A 13,006-nucleotide genomic window follows, 5' to 3' on the forward strand; every position below is an offset into this window, starting at 1 on the left:
CTTAAAATGGGTCCCTCTGGGGTCTGTACTGGCCTGATGTCCCAGCACCCTTTATGTAAATAGCTACAATTGACTCTTAACCACAGGTCTTTCCCTGTTCTCATGTGACTTAAGCCAAAATTGGGCAGCAGGTGTGCCAAACCTTGGGTCCAGCTCCTGTGCCACTGGCAGCAGCTAATGGCTGACCATTGTGATGTCAGACGTCCCGGAGCCAGTACTGGGGCGTCAGGTAGCCACCAGGCTCTGGGTCTGTTGGCAGCCATTGGCTCTGTGGTACAGGTCCCAGGAGGTCCCAGGAGATAGGGGGCTTGATGGGAGGGGGTGTTCTGCGCAATGTGGTCCTCTTGGCCACACCACCTGTCACCACTCCTGCCCACCCCTGGACCCCATGCAACTGCACCATCCTTCATGTAGCTCCAGCCAGCGTAGCCCCTAAGAGAGCTACTTCTGCTCAGTGCTAGGAGGGTTTCAAGAAGGAGAAAGTGTGGCAGGAGGTCTTGAACTACAGAACCAGACACCAGGGAGAAGAACACAGAGCCAGTGCCAAGAAGGTAGGGTCTGGATGTCTAGTTCTTGCTGCCCCACTCCTCGCTTGAACCTCTCAGTATCTCCTCTCCAAGGCCCACTATGCCTGTGTCTACTATATCCAAAGAGGCCAGCTGCTTACACTGGCCTGCTCCCTTGACCCAGGCTTCCAGAGGGGAATGTGTCTGGACCAGCCCCTGGACAGGAATGGGAGGTCCCCAGGACCCTTAGGGCCTCTCCCCTCGGTTCCCTCCCCCACCTGCATAGGGCTTAAAAGACCTCAACAGGTCAGGGCTGAGTGGGCCGGCTAGTCAAATTAGCTCTTAAGGCCACAGGGTACCTCACTCCCACCCTCCACCAGTCACGTCTGCTCTCCGAAACGTCTGAAATAAGATAAACTGGAGTTGAAGTCCTAAAAAGTCCACAACAGAGCAATGTGATAGCATTTTGATAGGGGTGGGAGTGTGACTACCTTATACACTGAGGGAGGGAATTGTGCCTTAGGCAGAGGAAACAACATGCAAAACCCCACGTTAGACAGGAAGAGAGAAGCTAGTGTCGGAGAAGAGGTGGAATGGGGAGCAAGTATGGGAGGACTTTGGACAGGGAAATGGCCCGACCGGGTTTCTGTTTTTACTGCCTTTTCCTCATTCTTGCTCCCAATTGCCCACCACTGGCGCAGTAAGCAGGGTCGTAAGGACTGGAGACATCGAGGAGACCTAGCCCCCGCGGGGCCTCCAAGTATCGAGATCCAACAATGGGACTACTCACTGGGTTGCCGTCTTTACTGTTAGTAGGTCAGGACCCACTCCCCCGGGGTGGTGGGGACGCACGGGACTATCAGCACAGAACACAGGCTCTGCCTTTGGGCTTCAAGAGGAGCGCTCCTACGGGAAGTGGGACAGGCCGCAGCACTCGAGCTTGAGCGGGTAGAGGGAGTGGAGGGCCGGGCGAGAGAAACTGAGGCTGGGGCTCTAGGAGGGGTGCCGGGGCGCGTGGATCAAGGGCTTGTAGTCGCAGAAGTCCAGGACGAAAGCTGCGGCGGACTCTCGAGCGGCGCCGGGCCGCGCCGTCTGTGGCCACCAGGGGGCGCCGCGCTTCCGCGCGAGGCCTGATACACTCCTGGGGCGGGGCTGCGGCGAGCGGGCGCGCGCGCGCACGCGCCGTGTGTCACGGGGCAAGGCGCGCGCGGCGAAGCGCTCCCGGCCTGGCGTCTTCGTTCCACGGAAGCCGCGGTCTCCCTTGCCCCAGCCCGGCCCCATGTACCGCGCGCTGTATGCATTCCGCTCCGCGGAGCCCAATGCGCTGGCGTTCGCCGCGGGCGAAACCTTCCTGGTGCTGGAGCGCAGCAGCGCGCACTGGTGGCTGGCGGCGCGGGCGCGCAGTGGCGAGACTGGCTACGTGCCCCCCGCCTACCTGCGCCGCCTGCAGGTGAGTGTGCCCCTCCCCGGCCTCCGCCGCCCCAGACCGAGCTCCATCACAGGCTCGAAGGACCGACCCGGAACCCCAGGCCCGCCGGGACCTCCAGGAAATAAGGAGTTTGGGAACCTGACCCAGAAACCCCACGAGGACTGGGACCCTAAGAGCCCGCACCCTGACAAAAGACTAGGCCCTTGACAGCCAACTCTGAGGACCCCAGACCTACCAAAAGCCTAAGTCAGGGACTGAGGCTCCTTCAGATCCCAGACTCATTGGGACCCAACATCTGAACCCACATCCGAAAAGAATTCAAGAGTCAGTCCTGAGTCAGTCTAGCACCACCAAATTCCGACCAGTTTCCCAGATCCCTGAGATCACATACTTAGTCGGCCCCTTCGTTGGATCCCCAGGATCCCGTACTCTTGCCTCCCATCCCTCAGCTTCCACCGCTGAGACCCCAGCAGCCCTGGACACAATCTGTTTCCCCAACCATACTCCATGTCCTCACCGTCCCCAACTTGGTCCCTGGAACCATGCACACCCCATGCCCTAAATGACCCCCCAAGCCCTGAGACTTCAGTATTTTTACTAGCCTTTACTCAGTCACCCCCTAAGCTCTTCCTAAGACACCCTCTGCCAACCCACTTTGAACCGGAGATCCCAGCCCCTGCTGACACGCCTGCCACTACTTTCCCTACCTCTTTCACAAGCCTCGGACCCTGACCTTTCAGACTTCCTTTCTCTGAAAGTGAAGGAGTTCCGTCCTGCCTTGCTCCCTTTGTGAGGAAGTGGGACCTCCTTATGGCTTCCCCTGGTCTGACCATGGCCCTATTTCCTTCCAGTGGAGGTTGCAGCCCCAGTTCGTGTTTCCCCAAGAATAGTCCTGGTGTGGGGGCAGGGGTGCATTGTCTCCAGCTGATCTATTCTGATCACAGAGGGAAGGAGGGCCTGGAACCTCCCAGCCTGGCCTGTGCCAGACACCCCCGCCCCATCCTAGTCTCTAGCCTTTAGGAAACATCCTGTCCCAACCCAGTTCAGGACAGAAATAACAGGATAAATTTGGAGATGTCATCTGGTCTTACCAAAGGGGATGGGCCCTGGGCCCTGGACCCTTGGTCTCATCCTGCCTAGAAGAGTCTGGAGAGAGAGTGGGAGCCCTGGACATCAGGGCTGCTGGGTCCGGAGTGAGCATGTCAGACCCAGCCTCTGTGGGGCCGGGGGTTTGTTGGAGATCTCTGAGGAAAGTCCTGCCTCTTCCCCAAGGGCCAGTGAGGCCCCTTCCCCACCAGGGCCACAGGGGCTGGGTGTTTGGGGAGGGCAGAGGGGCTACCATCTTCTCTGTCTCTTGATTTCTTGCTGCATATCTCCCTCTGTCTTCATCTCCCTGGCTCTCTATCTCTGGGTCATTCTGACTCTCCACGTACGTATGTCTCTTTCTTCCTCTGACTCTCTCTCCTTCTCTGTCTCTGAATCTCAGTTTCTTTCTGCGTTGTCTCCCTCTGCTTCTCTCTCTCTCTCTCCCTCTCCCTGTCTTTCTTGCTTTCTATGTGTAGTCTGTCTTTCTCCTGTCCCCCTTTCTGTCTGCTGTCTCCTGCACTCTGGCACACCCATGCTACCTGGAGGGCTTTACTGACTTCTGGGTCCGTCTGTCTGTCCCTATCAGAGAAGCTTCTCAAACCTGCTCTGGACTGATGTTGCCTTACTTCTGAGGCTCCTATGCCTAATGGACCATGTGTGCCAGGGACAGGGAGGGATGAGGTGGCTGGTCCCACAGCTGCCACCCCCTGCTCCCCAGCCCATGCCAACCAAGCTGGTCGATTGGACCCCTGTGTTGCTTCAGATAGCAGCACTGAATCTGGGGCAAGGGCCAGATCCTGCTCTCATGTCTGTGTTTTGCCACAGATACAGAATTGCTGCTTCCCAGAACAGGTCTGGAAGATTCCTGGAACAGCTTGAGGGGATGGGGGCTGGCAGCAGGGGTGGGAAGAGGAGATCCTTTCGGCCCCTCCTCAGCTACCAGGGCCTGCAAGAGGCTCTACGAGGACAAGGCTGTTCTGGAGTGTGACCTTGGTTTTGTGAAGGATCAGCAAGATCCAGAGTGATTTGTTAAGAAGACTTCCAGACTGTAGAGGCTCCCTGCTTGGCATCTCAGCCTGGGACCTGAGCCAAGCCTGGGGATAGACTAAGTGTGTACTCCTGGCCTCCAACTCGGGGTCCCTGGGCTGTGTTTTTCCTCTAGGTCCCAGGCTTTCAGAGACATCTTAGCTGAGAGCCTCACTGCGAGGTAAAATCCTGAGCGGGACCCCAATATAAAGCAGCAGCACTGGGCCCACCCTGTGCCCCAGCTCCCTGAGTGACGTGGTTTGTGAACCCTTATATTCTAGTTCAACTTGCTCTATTCAGATCTAGTCTTCCAGACTAGCTGCAATGATCCATTGTCTGCCCCAGGCTCTGTCCTGGGCTGGATCTGGGTTTAGTACCCTCTTGGCCCCCAGGCCTAACTGTCCACCCCCACAGGGCCTGGAGCAGGATGTCCTCCAAGCCATTGACCGGGCCATTGAGGCTGTGCACAATGCGGCCATGCGGGATGGTGGCAAGTACAGCCTGGAGCAGCGCGGAGTCCTTCAGTGAGTGTTGGGGGGCGGACCCCTCCCAATGAGCATGGTGAGGTTGGGGTCCTGCCAGAGTGCAGAATTGGTAGTGCAGAGCGGGGTGGAGCATGGGGGAGTGGGGAGGGGCTTGGGCTAGGGTGGGCAGCATCCCCCTGGAGCATGTGAGGACTTTGGGAGTTGTAAGGTAGATCCCCTAATAATCTCGCTGTCCCTCTGTCAGAAAGCTGATCCACCACCGAAAAGAGACCCTGTCCCGCAGAGGCCCTTCAGCCCCCAGCCCTGCAGCCATGACCTCGTCCACCAGTGACCACCACCTGGATGCTGCTGCTGCCAGGCAGCCCAATGGGGTGTGTCGAGCCGGGTTCGAGCGGCAGCACAGCCTGCCCAGTTCTGAGTATCTTGGGGCTGATGGAGGCCTCTACCAGGTACGTGATGAGAACATCCTGGGGAAGGGAAGTGCGTGGGGCTTAAGGCTTTGTCCAGAGGCTCGAAGGGTTCACTTGGGTCAGTGATGCAGCCCAGAGCTCTGGGCCCTTGCCACGCTGCACCCTGGATGGCAGCCTGTCCCCTCAGACCCCACTTCCATCCTCCCAGATCCCGCCACAGCCTCGCCGAGCAGCACCCGCCACCCCACCCCCACCCGTGAAGCGCCGAGACCGTGAGGCCCTGGTGGCCTTGGGGAGCGGTGAGAAGCCGGGGTTGGGGGAATTGGGAGTCGCCCTGTGCTCGGAATGGTTGCTGTGCCTATGTCAGGTCCAGGCTTTGGGGGAAGACAGGGCACATGACGGGGCAACTGGGGGCTCTGGGCTTGGTGGGAGGGTCTGGCAGGGGAACTGGGCCCTGTATGGGGGTCAGGGGCTCTGGGCTTGGAGGGTGGGGGACCCCAAGAAACAGTTCCAGCACAGCGTCTGCTCTCTGCCCACAGGCGGCCGCAACACCACACCCTCCGGGGGGAGTTCTGTGTCCAGCGGCTCCTCTGTCAGCAGCACCTCCCTTGACACGCTCTATACCGGCTCCAGCTCATCTGAGCCAGGCCCCAGCTGCTCACCCACGCCCCCACCTGTGCCCCGCCGAGGCACCCACACCACTGTGTCCCAAGCTCAGCCCCCTCCCTCAAAGGTGCCAAATCCTGAGCCCTCTACAGAGGAGGTGACAGGTGATACAGCCTCGGCCCCTGATGAGCTGGAGGCCCTGGGTGCGCTAAGCTTGGGGACCACAGAGGAGAAGGCCATGGCTGAGACTGCCGTGCCCAGGACCATCGGGGCAGAGCTGATGGAGCTCGTGCGGAGAAACACCGGCCTGAGTCACGAGCTGTGCCGCGTGGCCATTGGCGTCGTGGTGGGTCACATCCAGGCCTCCGTGCCGGCCAGCTCACCTGTCATGGAGCAGGTCCTCCTCTCGCTGGTAGAGGGCAAGGTGAGGGTGGGCAGCAGAGCCATCCTGGGTCCACCCTGCTGCCCCCGCCCTATCCCCACCCTCACACTGTGTCCGGCCCTTACCTGACAGGTGTTGTTGAGCTCCAGCTCTCAGCTTCATCGTGCTGGGTGCTGGGGATATGATGGAGAAAGGGAGGAAGAGCGTTCCAGGCAGAGATTCAGCCAGGATGAGGGCCATGAGGCAGGACCGAACTTGGCTCATGGGAGGGAGTGCAATAAGGCCAGCATGGCTGGAACACGGAGTCGGGGAGAGAGCAGGGAGTGTGGGAGGAGGTGAGATCTGGGGCAGGTGACAGATGAGACAGATGTGGGTGGCCAAGAGGTCTCTCAGGCTGCAGGGAAGGAATGGACATAGGACACGAGAGAGGGCAGTGCTTTGCTGGCCTTGGCCGTGGAGTCTCAAGAGCTATGGCAGAGGCCAGAGGGCTGACCCAGATGTGAGTGAGGTGTGTGGACATCATAGGGTGTGTGGGGTCCTTTGTCGATGTTGGGTCACTGGTCAGGGAGCAGGATGGGAGGGTATGAGCCCAGTCCACACAGTAGGGGCCAGATGGGCCAGAGGTCCCTCCTCAGGGCTCCACTCTGTGTAGAATCAGGGAGTGGAGTCTGAGTCACATTCAGGCAGTGACGGAGTCCATGGCCTTCCTCGTGGAGGACATTTATTTGGATCTGGACAAGAGGCAAGTAATTGGAAAACACCCCACAGATGTGTCCTATGCAGAGTCCCATCCCAGGAGGTTATCACGACTTGAGGGTGGTGGAATTACTTGGAGAGGGGGTAGAGAACTGGGCCGGTGCCATCGGGAGCCTTGATGTTGAGAGCTGAGCTGTGGGAACGGGTCTTTTGTGGGAGCTTGATGGGGAGCAGTGAGGAGGAAGGAAGAGAACCTGGGAGGATGCTGACTGGGAGAGGCCGAGCCCCTTCCCAGACCTCATGGTCCGGGTTGAGCTCCAGGCCTCCGGGGCCTGCTGGAGATGGTGGGGGCAAGTGCGCTGAGTCAGGCCTCACCCTCTCCCTGCAGGACTTAAGCACTGCCCTGCCTTCAGGGCAGGTCTGCCATGACCAGCAGCGGCTGGAGGTGATCTTTGCAGACCTGGCTCGGCGGAAGGACGATGCCCAGCAGCGCAGCTGGGCCCTGTATGAGGACGAGAGTGTCATCCGCTGCTACCTGGAGGAGCTGCTGCACATTCTGGTGCGGGGTGGGGGCCCCCAGGTGGCCCCCACCCTGCCCCATCCTCCCCAGCGTGAAGGAGTCTCCCCTGCTCATCCTCTGCCCACTCACATGTGGCCACTGAGTGACCCATCACGCATCCTCCTCCCCACAGACGGACGCAGACCCTGAAGTTTGCAAGAAAATGTGCAAGAGAAACGAGTTCGAGTCTGTCCTGGCCTTGGTGGCCTACTACCAAATGGTGTGTGCGAGGCAGAGGGGACCGGGCATGGAGGGACCTGGGCAGAGGTGGGGGTTCCAGGCACTGAGCACACAAGGTCCCCTGCCAGGAGCACCGGGTGTCCCTGCGGCTGCTGCTTCTCAAGTGCTTTGGCGCCATGTGCAGCCTGGACGCAGCCATCATCTCCACACTCGTGTCATCTGTGCTGCCTGTGGAGCTGGCGCGGGACATGCAGACAGACACACAGGGTGAGACTGGGGGAGCTTCCTGCCAGCTGGGGGCTTTCCCACCATCTGGGGGGGCTCTAACCACCTGCTTTGCTCCCCCACAGACCACCAGAAACTCTGCTACTCCGCCCTCATCCTGGCCATGGTCTTCTCCATGGGGGAGGCAGTGCCCTATGCACACTATGGTAAGAAGGCAGAGCAGCTGACCACAGGGAGCCCGCAACCAGCTGGAGATGGGAGCCGTGGCCTGAGGGGCTGGTGACCCACTGACCGTAATCTCACAGAGCGTCCCCAGGGCTCACAGGAACCCTGGGAGGCTGGGCGGTGTCGAGGGTGGGGCAGGGCTGCCAGCTTCTGTGTGCCCCCCTCCCAGAGCACCTGGGCACACCCTTCGCCCAGTTCCTGCTGAGCATCGTCGAGGATGGGCTGCCTCTGGACACCACGGAGCAGCTGCCGGATCTCTGCATGAACCTACTTCTGGCTCTCAACTTGCACCTGCCAGGTGGGGGCGGGGCCCAGCCAGGGTGGCTGACCCGCCAGGAAGAGGGCGCTCCCCAGGCTTAGCACCTGTGCTCTCGTCTGTACCCATGTCCTCCCTCAGCCCCTGACCAGAACATCATCATGGCCGCCCTGAGCAAACACGCCAACGTCAAGATCTTCTCCGAGAAGCTGCTGTTGCTCCTGAACAGAGGGGGTGAGGGCCCAGGAATCTGTGCAGCGCCACTTCAGTGTCCTGTGACTCCACGGCCCCCATCACTCCCCGGAGTGACTCTGGGCCCCCCTCAAGGGCCTCCCTGACCCCTCCTGCCCTTGCCTTCCAGACGACCCCGTGCGCATCTTCAAACATGAGCCACAGCCGCCACACTCCATCCTGAAGTTCCTGCAGGACGTGTTCGCCAGCCCTGCCACGGCTGCCATCTTCTACCACACGGACATGATGGCGCTCATCGACATCACCGTGCGTCACATCGCCGACCTGTCGCCCGGAGACAAGGTGCCTGGAGGCTGCTGCCGCGGGGATGGTAGCTGGGTGAAAACGGTGACAAAATGGGGGGACGTGACACTGAAGGCATGTCCCACGGGTGAGGGGCACTGCTGGAGCCAGGTGAGTGTGGGTGGCTGCTTGGAAACCGTGACAGGAGTGCCAAGGTCCAGAGGAGTCTGCCATCATGTGATGGGGGGCTGTCTGGAGGAAGCAGGAATGGAGGGACACAAGAAGAGGAAGTGGCATTGACACCAAGCCTTGGAGGCTGCAGTGGGAGGTTGTCACCCCGACTCAGAGGCAGGGGAAGTGATCTGATTAGCATCCCGAATGGAACGGAGACTCTGAGGGAGCACAGTGGAAGTGGGGGACTGGCTAGGACCCAGCCGTAGCTGTCCAAGTGGCATGGATGGTGTGGGAGGGGAGGTCAGGTGTGTTAGAAGTGGGCTGGCAGGGCTCACTGCTGGGTTAGTCTGGAGTGATTGGGTAGATGAAGTGCTGATTGCTGAGGTGGGGGAGAACTTTGGGGAGAAAAATAAAGTTGTGTTTAGATGTGTCAAGGTTGAGAAGCTACCTGCTGGACATCCAGGTACAGAGGACGTCAGGGAGGAAGTGGGGTGTGGGCTGGGACTGGAAAGAGACACTTGGAGTTGCCTGTGCATAGAGGTGATGGGAAACCTGTGACAGTGAGGTCACCTTGGGTGTGAGATGGAGGGGTCAGAAGTAAGCTCAGGCCTCAGCCTGGGGCAGAGTCAAGGCAAGTAGGGAGACACTCAGGAGGAAAACCAGGAGAGCTAGAGCCCAAAGCCATGTGATTAGAGGCAGGGGGGGATGAGCCCTGGATTTGCCACACGGAGGTCGGGGTGACCAGCAAGCAATGTCAGTGGAGTGGAGGGAAGAGAGGTCTGTGTGGAAAGTTGAAGAGAGGATTTGAACTTGGAGGGGAGTGAAAGGGGGCAAGTGGGAGCAGTGAATGAAGTTTTTATGTGAAGGGGAGCAGAAAAAAGTGGAGGGAGTCACTGGAGGGAGCTGTGGGGTCAGGGAAAATGTTTTAAAGGTGGGAGATGCTGGTGCATGTCTCAGCCACAAGAAATGACCCAGCAAACGGGGAGGACTGGCTAATGTGTTGGGAGAGTGGCCACTACAGGGGTCAAGCAGAAGTCAAATAGATCAGGCAGCGGGAGCGGGGAGGATCCAGGCCCTGTGGAGGGATGGCCCTGACTGAAGCCGGGGCAGCTCATTCGGTGGGAATGAGCGAGGTGGGTGCAGAGGGGAAGACCAGTGGTGTCTGAAGACTGCTTGTTTCCTCCATGAAGCACAAGGCCAGCTGACCAGGCAGTTGAGGTTGGGAAAACAGAGAGAAGGTGGTCCTTCAATGAGGTCCTTCAAGTGGTCCTTCAAGGAGGAGTGAACGTGCCAGAGTAAAGTGGTGGGAGTCCAGGCGGTGAGATCTGTGGTGGGGAATGGCATTCATGCCTGTGCACGGTCCTGTAGTTGTCTGCCGCTTAGATACTAGGATTGGATTTGCAGGTGCTTTTTCGTTTGACCAGGGTTGGGAGGTAGCAGGGTGATGCTGCCTTCAGGTGGTTTTGATATTCATTCCTCTAATCGGAGGTAAAGAGAGAAATGAGAGATGGTGTGGGGGGATCCAGATCAGTGGACAGGGTAGGGGGGTCTCAGGATAAGGAGCTGGTAAAGCCAGAGGTGCTGGGAGGGTGGGTGGGGTGGAGATGGATTCAGGGCACCTGCAGAAGTTAAGACAGCCAGGTCTCAGGGATGGATTGGATTTGGGTTGTGGGGAGAGAGGAATCAGAGAGGATGCCTACAGTTTTGGCTCGAGCATTTGAAAGGATAGCAGTGCTCTTCATTAACGTAAAGAACCTGAAAAAGCCCTCAGCTTTGGGAAGACGAGGAAGATCATGAGGTCTCTCTGTGATAAGCAGATAACAAGTGGGCAGAAGGATATTTAGGTCTAGAGCTCACTGGAGAGTCTAGGCAAGAGGTATGAGTGTGGGTCAGAATTTGAAGCTGTGAGCGTAAACCAGATTTTCCAGGCTGTGAGGACAGACTAAGAAGTGGAGGGCCTCGGACAGACAGACAGCAGCCCCACGAGAGCCCAGCATTAAAGGAGGGGTGGGGGCTTGCTGCTTCCCCTCACCACCTCTCTGAGCCAGGACTTCCTGGGCCAGCCCCATTCTGGGACTGTGTGTCTCAGATGATTCACGTATTCACTTACTTATTCAACGACTGTCGAAGGCCATTTCTGTGCTGGGTACATTCTGGGTGCCGGGGATGCAATCCTGATGTTCAGTGGTGTGAGATAGTCCACAGCCCTGGATCCATGTGGCTGCCAGGAGGCAGCAGTGGCCTCTCCGTGCCTGACGGCAGTCGCAGTGCCTCCCTGGGGTCCCTGAGCTTGTCTGCTCTTCCCGCAGCTGCGCATGGAGTACCTCTCCCTGATGCACGCTGTGGTCCGCTCCACGCCCTACCTGCAGCACCGCCATCGGCTCCCTGACCTGCAGGCCACACTGCGACGCATCCTAACTGAGGAGGACACCTCACCCCAGTGCCAGATGGACCGCATGATTGTCCGAGAGATGTGCAAAGAATTCCCAGTGCTGGGTGAGGCCCCCAGCTAGCACCTCCTTTCCTCCTTTCCCTGCAGCCCTGGGCAGGGTGCAGGGGACTTGGAGCCTTGGCCCTAAGAACGTTTTACACTGACAGTGTGAGGGGAGGTGATGGTGGAAGGGACCTGAGCAGGGGCCCCCACCTGAAGTAGAGCTAATGCGAGGGGCCAAGCATAGTATCGGGGACCACGTGCTGGGAGCTCTGCAGGAGCAGGGGGACCATGTGCACCGAATGAAGCCCCTCCATCTCCCGGTCGGCTGCCTCTTCAGCATGCCCCCCACCCCCACACACGTACACCCAGAGTCCTGCTGCTGCTCCAGGCTGGGCCAGAGCCCTCATAACCGCCCTGCCTGGTCTGTGTCCTGGGCCTCAGCAAGCCACGTCCTCGGGGTGAGAGGAAGCACCTTCCGCCAGCTCTGTTCTTTGCCTTAGCTTTGCAGTGAGTGCTGCTCATGTGATCTGCTCCCCCAGCCCTCACTCCCACCCCCGGAGGTCTTGGCCAGGCTGCTGCTTTCAAAGCAGAATCTTGGAGACAGGCCATCCATCCTGGAGCCTCACAGAGTGGGGTGATGGCAACGATAAAGCCAATGACAGAATCTATTTTCTCTGTAAAAATGTACTGAAAAGCCATGTGTATTTTCCTATGTGCTGCAGCTCACCTTTGGAAATAAATCACAGGCATCTGGAAACCAGCTTCCCTGTATGGTCCTGGGTGGCAGTGGGAGAGGATGGGCAGGGGTGCTGGGGCCTCCAGATCTCGTCACTAGCTTGCCCTGCCCTCTCCAGCCTGAGGAGGTAATGGTCTCTGAGAGGCCTCTCCATCCAGGTCCCTTGAGCCCTGTTCCAGCTTCTCTTCCCTGGGTTCCCAGTCTTCCTGGGCCACAGCCACAGCCAGCGGGAGTCCTGTGGTCCACCTGCGGGTAGCTGCCCCTCCAGGCTTCACTTACCTCCTTCTCTCCCTTGGATGCCATCTCTCTCTTGCCTGTTGAAGACAACATCCTTTACTGTTGTTCTCAAATGAAGTGGGCTCTACCCTAGCCCTGGCCTCCCTGAACCCCTAGGCCTGCCCAGCTGTTTCCCTTCCTCAGTTGTCATTGGATCTAGCAAGATCCCCTCATTTTGCAGCCTCAGCACAGATTTGGTAATTATGGTAGGACAAAAAGAGTACCTCAGGTGTGGGGTTAGATGTGCACTACTGTTTGAGGGGAATTGGAAGCCACCGTTTGACAAAAACTTTATTTTCCCTGTGGGCTCCCAAGTCAACAAAGGCTGTCGCCATAAGTGGGGAGGAGAGTACAAACCAATAGGCAGACAGCAGCTAGCAGTGGATCCCATCAGTTCCCTCCATTGTGGTACCCAAGACGATGCTCATCAGATTGCACACACCCAGAATCACTGATGCTGTGACTTCTGGTCACCGCTTTTCCTTTCTCATTGGGGTGCTGAAGGCAGAGGGCCATTACCCTTCCAGCAGAGTGTAATGCAGCAAGGGCCCAGAAAGGCCAGTCTAGGAGTGAGGTCTTGGGGAAACAGGTCCACGAGAGCAAAGCACAGGAGATGTGCCAACAGGGCGTTGTCCTTCCTGAACTGTTGACTCTTCTAGAAGGTTAAGTGCACAGGCTCACCTGGACCTGAGGAGGAGCTGACAAAATGGCCCCCAGGAAAGCTGTGTGTGGTACAACCTGGTCACCCTTCCTCCTGGAGGCTTCTGCCTCCTGTTTCACAGCTGGAATCAGGGGCACTGGCTTCCAGTCACGACTCCTTTCTCTTTGGAATGCTGAAGGC

The 13,006-nt window shown here is 58.6% G+C and overlaps 1 protein-coding gene across 1 annotated transcript; it reads left to right on the plus strand.

Annotated features, from left to right (window-relative positions):
* The first annotated feature begins 1,683 nt into the window (after window positions 1-1,683).
* Window positions 1,684-11,913, plus strand: NCKIPSD (NCK interacting protein with SH3 domain). The gene is made up of 13 exons (XM_032458558.1): window positions 1,684-1,956; window positions 4,462-4,571; window positions 4,777-4,981; window positions 5,151-5,241; window positions 5,482-5,972; window positions 7,015-7,185; window positions 7,319-7,405; window positions 7,494-7,632; window positions 7,716-7,796; window positions 7,985-8,113; window positions 8,213-8,305; window positions 8,433-8,605; window positions 11,029-11,913. Exons 1-13 carry the CDS (start codon window positions 1,786-1,788, stop codon window positions 11,230-11,232), a joined length of 2,145 nt encoding a protein of 714 aa, XP_032314449.1. The 5' UTR covers window positions 1,684-1,785; the 3' UTR covers window positions 11,233-11,913.
* Window positions 11,914-13,006: the final 1,093 nt, after the last annotated feature.

The sequence above is a fragment of the Camelus ferus genome, chromosome 17 (genome assembly GCF_009834535.1).
Source record: "Camelus ferus isolate YT-003-E chromosome 17, BCGSAC_Cfer_1.0, whole genome shotgun sequence".
Classification (NCBI taxonomy): domain Eukaryota; kingdom Metazoa; phylum Chordata; class Mammalia; order Artiodactyla; family Camelidae; genus Camelus; species Camelus ferus.